The following is a 15,905-nucleotide window of genomic DNA, read 5'->3' on the forward strand; positions in this document are numbered from 1 at the left end:
AAAAGGCAAAGCAGAGAACTGAAAATGTGAGAAGGAAACAGAGAAATGTAAAATCTTCCTTAAGAATGTATGAAAAGGAAATGTACTGGTAAGCATTCTTCAAATCCAGGGAAACTTGAAAAGCTTTGAGAAACAACAGAAAAAAAAGCATCTGGAGACACAACATCCTGAAGAAAGGAACCTTTACAAAGGTGTTGAAAAAGGAGAGATCCAGAATGAGCCTCCAAGACCCCTCCTTCCTGAGAACAGAAATATCCTGGAGTAAAAACCTGGGTCCTGCTGAGAATGAGAGACCAGTTGGATGGTTCCCTGTACTATTAGATCCCAAAGGAAAATTAAAGAGCTGACAAGGAGGAGGCTGAGGAAGGGACTTCCAAACCATAAAATACCAGTGTTGGACACTGCAAATTACTCCACTTTAGTTTTATCCCACTCCCTTTTTTCTGAAGACATTTCTATCTTCCCAAATAACTCCTGAATAATTTCCACTACCCATTTCTTAAATTCCTCCCTTTTTAACAGATAGGTGGGGAAGCACCAGTGTCCCATTTTTATTTTGTTGCTCTGCATTTTTTTTACTTACTATTGGCCTGTGATCTGAAACAGTTACTGAGTGCATATAAAACTTTCAATTAAATGCACATGCTTCTGTGAAATATAATTTCTGTCTAGCCTTGCCCAGTTTTTGTACATTGGTGAATAATATGTAGATTCTGTCTGAACTTCTTCTACTAAATTTACAACTTCCATACCAAATATTTTCATAAAGTTGTTCAAAAAATCTACCCTATTTCATTATATTTTCTCTTCTAGGCTCCCAGAAACATCCACATTGTTACAAATCAAATTCCACTTCCCACCTATAAGTAATATTCCCTGTTGACAGCTGATTACTTGTCTTATAATTTTCTTAAGCTCCATTATAGCAGTTTTAGGTGGAATATAAACATATACCAGTGTAATACTCCTCCATTGCCAGTAGCCCCTTAGTACTACAAATCTACCATTATCATCTTTTTTATTTTCTTCTATTACTATTGGAGGTTCTCTTACAAGTAATATAAGTACTCATATTTCCCTTTGTACCAGGTATTCTGCTGAACACCTGTCCTAAAAACCCTTCTTTATCAAATTCACATGTTCAGTTCTTTCCAAATGTGTCTCCTGCAGCATAACTATTTGCAATACACATATCTTAATATAGTTCACTACTCTTTCTTTTTCGTATACATATGTGAAAAGAGTTATTGTGTTGTAAAGTTATTCCCACCTTTTATTTGTAACAGCTTTTTTTGTCAAGTATCTAGCTCCAGGTTTTGTGATATGTACACACACTGTTTGGCAGGTTGACCTTTTATACAGTTGTTTCTTGTCACAGTCATTTAAGCCCATTTCAAATCATACAAAATGTTTTGTTTTATTGAAAGATCTCAAACAAACAATAAAAAAACAAATACACCCCCAATACACCCCAAAAACCTATTACAGGTTCATCGGTAGGGACTAGGTTATTGGCCCTAGGGCCTATATAAGCCTAGCCGAAAAAGTACCCTGGCTTTCACCACCCAATAAAAATATTTTCCTGTGCCCCTGTCAAGCAGAGCCACAGAAGTGATCCCCGGGGTGAATTTCCTATTTCCCATCCAATCATCAAAACTTTTCTTGAACAGTGCTAATGAGGAGCTCTGTTTGACATACATAGGTAGTCTGTTCCAGAGTATGGGAAGTCTCTGGGACAGGAATCTATCCCTCCAGCATGTTCTGTTTATTGTGGTGACAAGGTTTAGGTCCCCAAAGCATGTAGCTTGGAGGTATTGGGATTTCTTTAAGTGGAACATGTCCAACAGCTCTGGGTTTGACATAGCTTTGTAAGTTTGCCCGAGATCGCCTCTGAGTAGCGATATGCAATGGAGTAAAGCTGGTGTTTTTTGAGACGGTCTGCCTAGGGCATCTGTTTGAGGCCAGTAATCCTCTTTGTGAGTTATTTCTGTGGCCTTTCCAGTTGTTGTAGATGTCTTGTGAGGTACATACCAAAGGGGGCATTGTATTCTACAATGGGTCTAATGAGTGATGAGTAGAGGGGAACAATGACCTCTTTTTTTCTGGATGAAAAACCTTTTGTGATGAGATGTGCCACGTAGAAGGATTTCCTGACCACTGTGGCGATGTGATTATCAAAGGAGAGATTACTGTCCACCTGTGCCCCAAGGTCTCTTATCACACTTTCGGTGTTAAGTAGACTACCACCTGTGTGGTAGTTAACGGGTATAGAGTTTTTACCAAATTGGATGAAAATGCACGTTTTGGCATTGAGCTTGAGGCCATGACTTTGACACCAGGCATCTGTCTCAGTGAGGCCCTTTTGTAGGATGTCCACATCGTTAGGAGTTTTGATTATGGCTCCTAGTTTGCAGTCATCTGCAAACTTAGTTAGCCAAAGACCTTCTGTGTTAGCCTGCACTTCAGAGAAATAGATACCAAACAGGAGAGGAACCAGGACTGAACCCTGTGGAACTCCACTTGTCATTGGTCTGAAGTCTGATTTGGAGTCTGCTACTTTCACAGTGTGGGTTCTGTCAGTAAGCTAGTTGGCAACCCATCTTGTGACATAGGGATTTAATACTAAATTAATATTAACACACAAAACTACGTACATCTTCAGATATTGAAGTTATGCCTTCCTAACAGGAACTGTTGTTCCAAACTGACACAGCCACACTCATACACTTGGGTTAACCCACAAGGAAGGTTATCCATGCTAAGACCCATAGTACAGCCTGTGCTGTAACGAAGTGTTGTCTGGGTTTGCCGTATCTTTATTGCTCTCCAAGAATGAGAAAACACTTGAATGCTTTCAGAAAACATTATCTCCACGCCACTTAAAGAAAGCCATTAAAAGAAAGAAGTATTCTGTTTTTATTACTCTTTAACAGATTGTCTCCATGGAGACATGAAAAACAGATACAGAATTGCTTCTACAGGTATTTTATTTATTTATTTGTTATAGGAAAGCTTTATTATGTTGAACATTCTTTTTTATTTGCTTTCTCTTAAAACTTATTACTAGATAAAGCCAAGAGCCTCAACCCATTCCCCTGTGCAAGAATGTGAAAAGGGACATAATTTTTTTCTTGTATCATACTCTTTTAAACGCACTTTTCTTCTTCTTTTTTTTATATTGCAGTGCCTACATTTTTTAAAACCAAACAAGGAGAAGGAGAAAAGAAGGAAAAAAGGGACACCTGTTTACTTTAGTATCCCCATTGCACTTGAAAATACCTGAGCAACTTTACTTTATAGCATGTAGATATGCATTATACAAATATTACTGTTAAGAACAAAAGTTTGTTTTACTTACAGTTAACTCTTTCCTTCTTCTTCTCCTCTCCTAAGTGCTCCTCCAAAATTAATGACATGAAATAGGGCATATGCTTTAGAGACCCTACAAGTTTAATACAGTAAAAGTTCAATATGTCCAGGTTTTATTGTTGTCACATTTCACAAATATAATTAATGCTTAAAAAACCCAAATGTATTTGTCAATTTCCAAGTTGCTGTTTTTATTCCTGTTTATCTCTCTCCCAAATCCAGTCTCCACTTCCTTTCCAGTGTACTCTCAGTTCTTCTAGTCAACTCTAGTGTTTTTTTCCTGTCTCCCGAACACTTGAAAAGGTTTCACTGGCACAGTGTCTCTGTGGTCTTTACTACCAGAAGAACAAAAAGCAAAAACCCCTTCTGTTTCACAGCTCACTTTTTGATGGACAGACTTCTGTATTTCCTCCTTAGCCTGTTCTGAATCAAAAAATTATTCTGTCCCTCCAGGAAAGAATATTCTAAAGATAGCTGGATACAGTAGTATGAATCTCATGCCTGCTTCTCGACATTCCCTGATTAGTGCAATAAATGTATTCCTCTTCTGCCTGGTGTACAGTGAGTAATCATTTTCCATACACGGTCGTCCACTTTTAGTGTTTTGTCCTTTGGCCACAATTTGGTTAGAATCAACTCCTTCTGCTGGGTAGGCTTGCATCTTTACTATAAAAGGTTTAGGTTGCTTTATCATGGCCAGGTTTGGAGCATACACACAATGTGCCCTTTCAATTAACAACTCCTGCTGTGGAATACCAGTCCATTTGCTTATTTGTGCTTTCATAAAATTAATAAGTCTGTTCCTTTCAGCTTCTCTGGTATAGCAGAAAATCATGTTTTCACTGCATGCTCCGTCCTCTAATTCTATTATTTTCTTTCTGAAACATCTCTTCTTGAGTAGTCGCATATTCAGCCAGCCTTTTCTTCATTTTGACCTGAAATTTTTGCAGTTTTATCACCTCATCTGAATATCTGATTATTGCCTCTTCCATTTTTTCCAGCCTTTTGTTATTTGAGTTGATATAGTCCTTCAGTGTTTCATTTATTTTAATAAGCTCTGAGTACACTTGACTTATTTTTCCTCTAGGTTACTGGAAGTCATGTCTTACACCAAAGCTGGAGCCTGCACTGCTTTTTTTTCTGAACAGCTGCAGAATTCTTCCCAGTCAGTGTTTTTCTCACCTTTTTGGTTGATTTTCTTTCAGGTTCTCTGAATTTCTTCTTTGTTGGCATCCAGGCTGTGCACTTACTAGCCAGTTACTGAAATTTACCCCAAAAATTAGTTCACTGGGTCTCCTCCATGTTTCTGTTTTCACACTGAGAGAGCTGAAATTAAGCTGTTGCTCAATGTGCAGCCATCTTGGAAGTCAACTATGACTTAATTTCTGACTGCATTATATAAAGTAATACAATGTGAGTGAAGATTTGACCTAATGCTCACATATTGTAATTGGCATAACTCTTTTTTTGTTTGCATCTGGCAGACTTTTAAATGGGGAATTATACAAGACAGACTTACATCACTATAAATATGTATACTGTGTTTCCACTGCAGTCCCTTGTTAATGAACCAGTTTTGTAGAGTTAAGAATCACTGTCCACAGTCTGTCTTACAAGTATCATAGTGAAACTATCATGATCATTTTTATCTATCATACACCTATTATGATTTTACACACACACACACAGATATATATATATATATATATATATATATATATATGAGACATATTTATCATGAAACTATCATGGTCATGATATATTTTCTTCTGTCTAAAACCAGTTTTCGTGTCCTACATATATTTTTGGATCCAGCAGTGACATCAGAGATTCCTTACAAAAAGAATACAAGCCGTAACAAACCTGCATTATGCACAGTACCTTAAAGAACTTCCCCTCTACTCAGTCTCCTATACATTGCTGAGAGGTGATCTATGTCTGGCTTACAAAGCACCTGCAAACTCCACACTTAAGAATCTCCTGAATATTTGTAAGTCAAACAGTAGCAGAAATATAAGGTCTAGAGAGCTGGATTTTATCTGTGACTTAAACAGAACATGCTAGAGAGACAGGTATGTGCCCCAGAGACTGCCCCTCCTATGGAACAGGCTTCCTATCAATGTGAAGCTAAGTTCGTCTATTACCCAATTTAAGCGCAACCTAGACCAGTGGATAGGGAATAGGAAATTTACACTGGGCCTGGCACCCATGTCCTTTATGCACAGAGGTAGCTTATAAACGCCTGGCCCTCAATGTCCTATTTAGATACAGGACATCATTATTCTTTCTGGAACATTTGGCTAATCTTTGAAAGGTCATTCCCCCAGGTCATTGGCCTAGTAACAATCTATGACATTAATAATAATTTTCACTTAACTGTGCATTTTACAAGGAAGCTATCCTGAATATAGAAAGGATTTATGAATGTTATTAAGGAAACTTATAAGAAGATAAAGAGAATGACAATTTAAATGTATTTATTTAATAAGCACTGAGGAGAGTGAGGTCATTGTGGAAAAGAAAAAAAAATCTGAACTACTGTTAAATAAGTGACTGACTGCAGCGCATGAATAACAGCTGCATGCAAAAATTATGATCAAAACAGCCTGATGTAGCTCCACATTGAATTAGTGCAGATAGCAACTTGAAGGCATCTAGATAAAAAAAACCTAGGAAATGGACTACAACTGAAACAGTATAATTTTTGTATTAACCAAGGAAAACAAAGGACAAAAATTCAAAACTTAACTTACACCATTCATTTGTGCAGCTGCACATTACCTGTGGAGATCTGTCTCTTACTGAATTGGTAAGAAACTTCTCAGCAGTCAAGTTACTATGATCAGAACAATGCATTCTGGAAATTATTTTTGACCTCTTACAGCTTCCATTCAAGATGTCTGGGCTGGATTGCTCCTATTTACCCAAGAGTCAGGTATATTAAAGAAGAAGCACAACAGCAACCACAAAAATGCAAGATATTACAAATTCTACTTACTGGTCGTAATTTCCCATGAGAGCTATCTGGAACAAATCGAGGTGGCTGAGGGAAACCAGGAGACTCAGGACTGAAACTGCTGTCTATAAACCAATCAAATAAGACATTAGTTCTTTTATCATTGTACATTTCAACATGGTTTATTCAAATGATGTAGCAATTTCAATGTCTTCATTTTAAGCACAAGATCTTTGGGGTGTTTCAAAAGAAAATGCATGACTCCATCTTGTTATATTTCTATTTAAAGGTAAGGCTGAGACATATGCAACACAAATATATAACATTCACATTAATTCAAGGCTGCCGTCAAAAGTTACTGCTTTGAAGTTTGGTATGTCAGCATTCAACTAATGGACTTTTGTTAATGTCGTACTTCAAGGGAAGAAATAAGACCCACCGTCCAAACTGCTTTGTGGCCTATACTACAGCTCTTAAGTTCTGAACTCCGTAATGAAGAACAGAGCCTCTTGACATGTTTAACAGAGACATGTCGGATTGCTGCTAAAAATTTCAAGAAGGAAGCTCATAACCTGGATAAAATGTGCTGCTTGATGGGCCCATGTCATTCAAAAATATTTCAGTGAATGTTTTTGTAAAAACATCATCAATGAAATTGATACAAATTCCTTCAATACGGAACAGGGATTTTTGCAAAAAATAAGGAGTTAGTGTTAAAAAAGTGCTACAACTAAGAGGTATGAACTGTACTCAACTAGCAAACATCACCCAGTGTCATGGTAGGCAAAGCAAACTGAATGCTAACAATATGAATGCATAATGACATATTTACAGTGAGCTGAAAACATCTCATTTAAATTAAACGTAACAAGTGGTACTATTCCCTCCTTAGAAAATCCATTTATAAAGAGTTCTGTGTAAAGCAAAAATGTATAATGCCAAATGTGTCTTGGTTCACTTCACTATGTATCAATAAACTTTGTTTTCATCTACAGGCATGCCTTCCCCACAAGACATATTAATATGTTACAAAGAATAAAAAAATTTAAAAAATGTGTTTTGTCTTATTTTCAAACTGTGACAAAAGAACTAACTTAACCCCCTCTAATAAAACAACAATTAGGTTAAAAATCTTTATGTTGTACAATCTGTGAAGTAAAAAATAAATCAACAATGAACAGGTTGCTTCAATTCCTGGCTGTGTTGTCTTGTGTGTAAGTTTACCTGTCCTCCCTCTATCCATTGCGGTCTCAGTGGGTACTCTGATTTTCTATCACATCCCAAACACTTGACATATGTTAAACTAGTAATCCTTCAAACTGCCCATAGCTCCACAAGCTGCTCTCACATGTGCGTGTGTGTGTGTGCGCGTATGCTGCAGTTTATGTACATCCTATGTGATTAACTGGTCTCTTGTCCAGGACTAGTTCCTCTACATTATGCCCACTACGTACTGGGACAGACCCTGGCTTACACATGAACCATAAATGGCTAATGCAGGTATCGGACAATGAATGAAAAGTGAGGTAAGATACTTGAACTTTTATACCCCATGTGAAATGCTTCTACAAGCTTCAGTCTTTAGTGGTTGTCTCAATCTACAGTTTTAATATCTACACCAATCTCTTATAGGTTGATAGGCAGGGGATTTTAAGCCCTCCTTCCCATTTGGTTAGAGACTGGCCTTACCCATTCCCATGTTCCATAATTATACATCACCAATAATGAAAATAACTGGGATAATACTATAGATAATTTGAGGGTCCCCTCACGCATGGGATAAAGCATTTAGGTTCATATGGAAGTACTAAGCTAGCTTCCTTTGCAGAACATTTTAACGCCTAGCCAAATTCCCTTTTTGGCTCAAAATAACCTATCCCATTTGGTTATAGACTGGGCTTACTCATCTCATGGCCGATAATTATATATTATCCCTAATGAGAATAGCTGGGATCATACCACCGATAATTTAAGGGAAGCCACCTCAAGCGTGGGATAAAGCATACAGGAACTGCCTCTGTCCTTTAGTAGTACAGGGGGAAGTCCTGGGGAAAATGTTCTGTTTCCCATTCATAGATCTAAGGTAAATATAAGCTTGAATACAGACAGAGATGAACTTTGTTTTACATAGATGGGGAGTCTGTTCCACAGCAGTGGTACCCTCTGCGAGATATACCTGTCCTTCCAAATGATTCTGTTGATGTTGCAGAAGAGGTTTACATCCCATAGACTGAGCATTTCTGATGTCATTTTTACTTGCTGATGTGCAGTAAATCCATCAGTAAGGGTCAAAGGATGTCTTGTATGCCAGACACCAGTCACCTCTTAGGATACAGAGTACAATGACAGGGCTTTGATTCAGTCCATAAGGACATGTAGATTATAACTTGTATCCTTTAGGTATAAGTATCTCTGTGGGTGTTCTAGTTGTTGCATGTGTCTGGAAAGATACATGCCAAAGAGGGCATTGTGTTCAATGACAGGCCTAATGAGGGCTGAGTAAGGGGGGGGGGTAAAGACATCCCCAGATCTAACCACAATCCCTTTGTTTATAAGCTGTGCAATACAGAAGGACTTTCTTACAACAACAGACACCAGTTATTCATTTGAGACAAACCTTCCTGCAGGATGGTTAAGTCATTTAGTGATTCAATGACTGCTCCTGGTGTGCAGTCATCTGTAAACTTAGTCAGTCAGAGCCCTTTGGCACTGGTTTTTAGTTCAGAAATGTGGATGCCAAACAGGAGAGGTTCTAACATAGAACCCTGTGGGACTCCACTGGTAACTGGTCTCTTTGTGGAGGTAGCATCCCTATTCTGATTATCTGCATCCTATCTGTGAACCAGTTAGCAAATCCAGCTGATGACATGAGGGCTTATTTCCAGTTTATTTAGCATTTCTACTATGGCTGAGTGGGGAATTGTGTCAAAAGCTTTGGCCATGGCAAGGTATGTGGTGTGTACCATTTTGCTTTCACCTACTGCTTTGGTGACCTTTTCAAAAAAATCCACCAGGTTGAATAAACATGACCTGCCCTTGACAAATCCAAAGTGAGACAGTTCCAGTGTTTGGAGGTTCCTTATGTCAGACTGATTAATTCCATGATAAGTCTTTCCATGGCTTTGCATATGAGGCTGGTCAGACTTACAGGTCTATAACTCCTTGGGTCTGTGGTAAGCCCTCCCTTATGCAGGGGAATGACTGTAGCAGTTTTCCATTTGCTTGATATAAAACTTGTACAGAGGCTGAAAGTGAACAGTGTTGTTAGGGGTGTGGCTAAATTGTGCTTCATGCTATTTAAGATGAATCCAGAAATATTGTCACAACTCATTGATGCAGTAATTTTAGCTTTTGATAGTACTTTTAGGACTTGGTCTTGTGTGACAGCTGGAGGCAAGCCAGTTTCATGCATATATTGAGAAATAGATGGAGGGGATAAAGGGGTAAAGTCAGAGCTAAATTTATCGGTCAGTAGGTTTGCTATATTCATCAGCCTCAGTGTAGATAATATTGTTCATCAGTCTCAGCATAGATAATATTGTTCATCAGCCTCAGCATAGATAATATTGTTCATCAGCCTCAGTGTAGATAATATTGTTCATCAGTCTCAGTGTAGATAATATTGTACACAATCAGCTCTGCGTATTGCTCCATTGTGCTTTTGAGATTATGAACATAACTAAATAATGCCTTGTGACTGTCTTTGGCTTGGATAGCTATTTTAGCCTCAAACTTGGCTTTGGTGGATTTTTAGTAAGCTCGAGTGGTTTGTTTATGTCAGTTACAAGGGCACTAACACTCTGGGAATTACCCTTATTAGTGTTGGTCAAAACTTTTTTCCTTTTATTATTTTATTACAAAAGTTGTTGATATTATGGTTCCACCATGTGGGTTTGTTTCTGGGGTTTGCCCTACACTTACTCCTATGGGGTACAGCTGCATCTATGCAGCTGTTTACATGCTGGTATAGTGTGGTGGTGTACACTTCCACATAATTAGTGGAGTTAAATGGATTTGGTAAAGATTTGATTCTTGCCACTCTACCACTAAGGAGAAGGTAATTTGTCTTACAGAAATTTCTAAAGGTACCTTATGTGGAAGGGATCTCTACTTTTAGTTTTACTTCAAAGGAGATTGCTTTATGGTCAAACCTAACAAGTGATGAAGATGTGCAAGAGATGCTGCAAGATGCTCACATAAGGACAAGATCCTAGATGCTGATCCTCCCTAGTGGATAAGCTCACTAATTGTTCCAGGGCATTTGCACTGACAAAGTCGAAGAATCTCTGTGTTTGTGCATCAGTGGTGGTGTAGGTTTCCCAGTCTACAGTTGGATAGTTTAGATCACCTAGGAAATGGCACTGGGTTTAATACTGAGTGATTCTAGTTCCTGTAGATAGGCATTGTGGCTTTCTTTTTTTACAGATGGAGTTCTGTAGCTAACTAATATATGGTACAGGACCTTTCTGATGGTTACTTGGACATGAAGAAGCTCTAGTGCATCATGCTGCTTTACCAGCCTTAATCAGAGTCTTTTCTGGATGTTGACTGAGACACTTCCACCTTTCTGTTATTTAAAGAAGTAGGCTTAATGTGCTGAGTGTGCTTTGTGTCTGTGCTAAGTTTTGGAGGTCGTTGAGGTTTATGCAAGTTAATATTTAGAGCCTCAGCATATAAAGTACAGTTGTGTACACTTACCATAAATGTAGATGTTCAAGTGTATTCACTGTTGCAGTCATCACATTTGGGTTATCCTTGCCAGGGTAGCCCTCAGTTGGCTTGAATACCAGAGGCTTAGTATTTCTGCATCGATTGCCATTGCTCCAGGACTGACGTCAGGTTGTCAGTGTTATAAATTAAGGCAGCCAATGCCGTTACATCAGTTTTTCTTGCCCTAACTGTCAAGAGCCCCCAAGAGGGAGCTAGACTATGGTGGAAGAACACCACCAGTAGAAAGTAAATACCAAAACATCCTTGTAAGGATAGAGCGAGACAGTGAGAGAGTGAGAGAGAGAGCAAGAGAGACAAGGGGGATGGTGGGAGGGACACCAGGACTGCAACAGTGAATACACTCGAACATCTACATTTATGGTAAGTGTACACAACTGTACTATGTTCTTTGTGTTTTACTGTTGCAGTCATCACATTTGGGTTGATTCCCAAAGCTGAAGAAAAGGGTGGAGGCAGTCAAGAAGACTGGGGGCTGGCTAGGATGCCCTGCAAGACTGCTGTGGCAAAGCCTGCCCTGGATTTGGAGAAGATAGGCAGGTGGTAATGCTTGGTGAAGGTATGAACAGATGTCCATGTTGCAGCTTCCAGGATGTCCCTGGTGGGGACCCCTCTGAGGAAAGCTGCAGAGGTGGAGGTTGCTCTGGTAGAATGTGTCCTGACCCCCTTGAGGGGAGGTTTCCCGTTCTTCTTGTAGCAGAAATGGATGCAGTGCGCTATCCATTTGGAAATGGTTTGTTTGGATATGGCCTTGCCCTCTGCTCCTGTAGCAAAGCTGACTAACAATTGATCAGTCTTCCTAAATGACTTAGCCATGTCTAGGTAGAATCTAAGATGTCTGTGCATATCTAGAGTGTGCAGAATCCTTTCCCTCTTGTTTTGTGAGTTAAAAGGTGGGCAAATGAATGAATTGGTTGAGAGCCACACTGGACACGACTTTTGGCATGAAGCGTGGGTTAGTCCTGAGGGAGACCCTGTCAGTGTGGAAAATGATGAAGGGCTCTACAGCCATTAGTGCTTGTAGCTTGGATACTCTTCTAGCTGCAGTGATTGCCAGAAGCAAGGAACTTTAACTGTACTGACACTGCTGGTTCAAAGGAGGGGCAGAGTGAGATTTTCCAAAACAAAGTTAAGGTCCCAAGCTGGGGTAGGTTCTCTTCTGGGTGGCCTCAAGTTGCTAGCCCCTCTTAGGAACTGTTTGATGAGAGGGTGGGAGAAAAGAGGTGGCTCTGTGCTGAAATGAGCAGAGATGGCAGAGGCATGAATTTTAATGGAAGAGAAGGATAGACCCCTGTGTAGCAGGTCAGCCAGGTAATCCAGGATGAGAGGTAGGGAGGGCTGTGCAGTTCCAGCTCCCTTAGCCTGGATCCAGGTGCCCAACCCTTTCTATTTGTCAGCATAAGACTTTCTAGTGCTAGGGCGTCTTGCCTCACTTATAACATCTAGAACTTACTTGCTTAGATTGGTAGCTTGTGCAGTGGTCAGAGAATAAGCCAGGTTGCCAGATTGAGAGCCTGCAATTGGGGATGCATGAATTCTCCATTCCTCTGGGTCAGGAGTGTTGGGATCTGAGGGAGATGCCATGGTGGCAGTGGTGACCAGCTTCTCAGCAGAGGGTACCAGTGCTGGTGTGGCCAGTCTGGTCAGCAGAGGGTACCAGTGCTGGTGTGGCCAGTCTGGGGCAATCAGGATTGTCCTCGGTTTTTCCTCCCTTATTTTGAGCAGTGCCCTTGTAATGAGCAGTAGAGGGGGGTATACATAGACCGAGAGGTTGAACCACTGGAAGGATAGAGCATCCACTTTCCAGGTCTTGCTGTGAGGTTCCCTGGTGCAGAATTTGCTGAGCCGATGGTTGGAGTGAGAAGCAAAGCGATCGACCTTCGGGTTGCCCCATTTCTGGGTTACAAGGGTGAGGGTTCTTTGGTCTAGCTCCCACTCGTGTGGGTCCAGAATACTTCTGCTTAAATTGTCTACCAGAGAGTTTAGAGAGCCTGGCAGGAATTGTACTAGCAGGTGTAGTTGCATGGCTGAGGCTGTGTGCCAAAAGGTCATTGCGAGCCTGCACAGAGGGTACGAGTGAGTCCCTCCCTGCTTGTTGATATACCACATCATAGTGGTGTTGTCTGTTTTGATCAGTAGAGGCCCCGGGGAGAGTAGGGGTCTGAAGTCTGTCAGAGATTGCTGAACAGCTAACATCTCTTTTTGGTTGATGTGCAGATGTATTTGGTTTGGGCTCCACTGGCCCTGAATTCACCTGCTGTCCAGGTGTGCACCCCAGGCATAGTCTGATGTGTCTGTGGTGAGGGTCTGGGAGGCATGGGGTTGTGAGAAGGGTAGTCTCTTCTTGTGGTTGCATGCTGCTGCCCACCAAAGTAAATTTTTCCTTAAACAAGGTATCATTGGTATGAGTGTTTCCAGGTCTTGGGAGTGTTGACACCAAAGGCTTTTTAGGTACCATTGTAGTTTCCTCATATGCAGTCTGGCATATGGAATGAGTAGAATGCAAGAAGCCATGAACCCCAGAGCTTGCAGGATTTTGCTTGCAGATAACTGTAGTCTGGTGGCTAGTTGAGAGAAGTAGGTTGTTAGGTAGGTTTGTTTTTCTGGTGTAAGGAATGCCATCTGGGATGCCGTGTCCAGGCTTGCTCCCAGGAATACAATTTTTTGCATGGGTACTAGTTTGGATTTATTTTCATTGATAGCATACACCAGGGAGGTCAGTAGGTCCTTCACAAAGGTCAGGTGCTTTAGCAGCTTTTCTTGACTGTCTGCCTGAATCAGGCAGTCGTCTAAGTATCGGTATATCTGAATATTTCTTTGTCTGCAAAAAGCAATGGCGGGAGCCAGGCATTTTGTGAAAACTCTGGGAGTAGTGGATAAGCCAAAGGGAAGCGCAGAGATCTGAAAGTGCAGTGATCCCACCCTGAACCGGAGATATTTCCTGCAAGATTCCCTGATTGGAATGTGTAGGTAGGCCTCTTTTAGGTCTAGGGTGGCTAACCAAGCATCCTTGGAGAGTATAGGTAGAAGTTGTTGGAAGGTGAGCATTTTGAATTTTGGTATCACCAGGAAAATGTTTAGGATGGATAGATCAAGGATGGGGTGCCAGGTGCCCTCTTTTCTGGGTACCAGGAAGAGTCTGGAGTAGAAACCTTGGCCTACCTGTTCTGCAGGAACATGTTCTATTGCCCTCATCAAGAGCAGGGAAAGGACATGCTTTTTGGCCTCTGCCCACTGGTTTGGGGGAAGATCTGGGAACACTTTTGGGGTTGGTAGAGTGTGGAAATAAAATGTGTATCCCTGGGACACTATGTTGAGAACCCAGTGGTCATTGGTAATGGTGGCCCAGGTGCTTGCATGGAAGGAGAGTTTTCCTCCTAGGGGCAACAGCAGGTGGGCAGAGGGAAAGGGTGGAAGCGTGAAGTCATTGTGAGTTCTTACCATGAGGGGGTGGCTTAGCACTCCCTGGTTTTGAAGAGGAGGAACTCCATTGATTAAATCTCTGCATTCCCTGGGGCTGCTGTCTGGGTAGCCTGCTTCCTTGGAGTCTGGGCTGAGCTGACCTGGAGGGGGCAGGAAAGGACCAGTGCTTGGAGGGGCAATGCCTACTGAACCTCGGTGGCTGGACTAGCAAGAAGTTTTTAACTGTCTGCATAGATTTAGCTTTTTCTTCCATCTTTTTTAAGATCTCCTCTGCCTTGGTGCCAAATAAGTTGTCTTTGTGCAGTGGTGCATCCAATAATCTGGATTTGACGTGGTCTGGCAAGGGCTGTTCCTTTAGCCAAGCATACCTTCTAAGGACAGAACCAGTAACTGCTGCCCTACAAGATGCTTCTAGGGCATCAAAACCACATTGTAAGGTGTGCTTAGTTACTTGACTAGCAGAATGCATTAACTCTTGTAACTCTATTTTCTACACAAGCAGGAAAGGAAGATATTTTTTGTTTGAGGAGTTCCATTGTATGTTGCTGATATTTCAGCATACGGAACTGACAAATTAGTGCTCTAATAGCAAGAGTAACAGAGGTGTATACTTTTTTACCCCATCTGTCTAATGCTTGGAAATCCCTATCTGAGGGAGTGGGATTCTTAGTCCTGAGATTCCCAGTGGAAATGTTCCCTTAAGGTATGTAGGGGTTTCCCCAAAGGAAAAGCCCTCGGGTGGAGAGGCTGAAGGAATGGATTACTCTGCATCAGAATCCTCATAAGCTGAGAGGGGTTGCATATATTCATAATCAGATGCATCAGAGTTATCGGACTCCTGTTCAGATAAAAATACTGGGGACAAATCTCTTTTTCTTTTGGAAGGGGTGGCCTGGCTTCCCCTGATAAGCATTATAAGGTCTTCCGCCATTCTTAGCATCTGAGACTGAGGCAAGGAAGCAGGTGCCTGAGATTGGGTCATCGGTTTCTTGGGTGTGGTTTGTTCCGTGGGCCTTAGAAACTCTGTAGTTTTCAAAAGAACGGCAGTCGAGGAAGAGTCTCGCAGCATACCGGACTCCAAAAGGGTCTCCCTAGCGGCCTGTGAATCCACAGAAGCGGGCATCAGGGGCTGCAAAAGCGTCTCACTGAGGACCTGAAAACTGATGATTAGCTTAACAGAAGCGTTGTCTGTAGGTTTGGACTTGTGCGGTCTATCTTTGTCTTTATCTTTACATTTTTTCGGAATATCTGCTGTTGGATGGCTTACCGAAGCCATATCGGAATTCGAGGACTGACAGTGAAAATATCTAGCTACAATAAGGGCCTGATGATGTATAGTTCTGGCGTTGAACAGAGCACAAAAGTGACAGTGGGGGATGTCGTGGTCTGGGCCTAAGCAAGTGACGCAGTAGGAATGAAAATCTGGGTG

The 15,905-nt window shown here is 41.1% G+C and overlaps 1 protein-coding gene across 1 annotated transcript in view; it reads right to left on the reverse strand.

Annotated features, from left to right (window-relative positions):
* FCHSD2 (FCH and double SH3 domains 2) overlaps positions 1-15,905 on the reverse strand; it is a 3,469,714-nt gene that overhangs the window by 56,295 nt on the left and 3,397,514 nt on the right. The window contains exon 20 of the mRNA XM_044071145.1: positions 6,368-6,450. Within this exon, the coding sequence (XP_043927080.1) occupies positions 6,368-6,450 (83 nt within the window). The remainder of the gene's footprint in view (positions 1-6,367; positions 6,451-15,905) is intronic.

This window comes from Protopterus annectens, chromosome 5.part0 (assembly GCF_019279795.1).
Source record: "Protopterus annectens isolate FY-2018-M chromosome 5.part0, PAN1.0, whole genome shotgun sequence".
Lineage (NCBI taxonomy): Eukaryota > Metazoa > Chordata > Ceratodontiformes > Protopteridae > Protopterus > Protopterus annectens.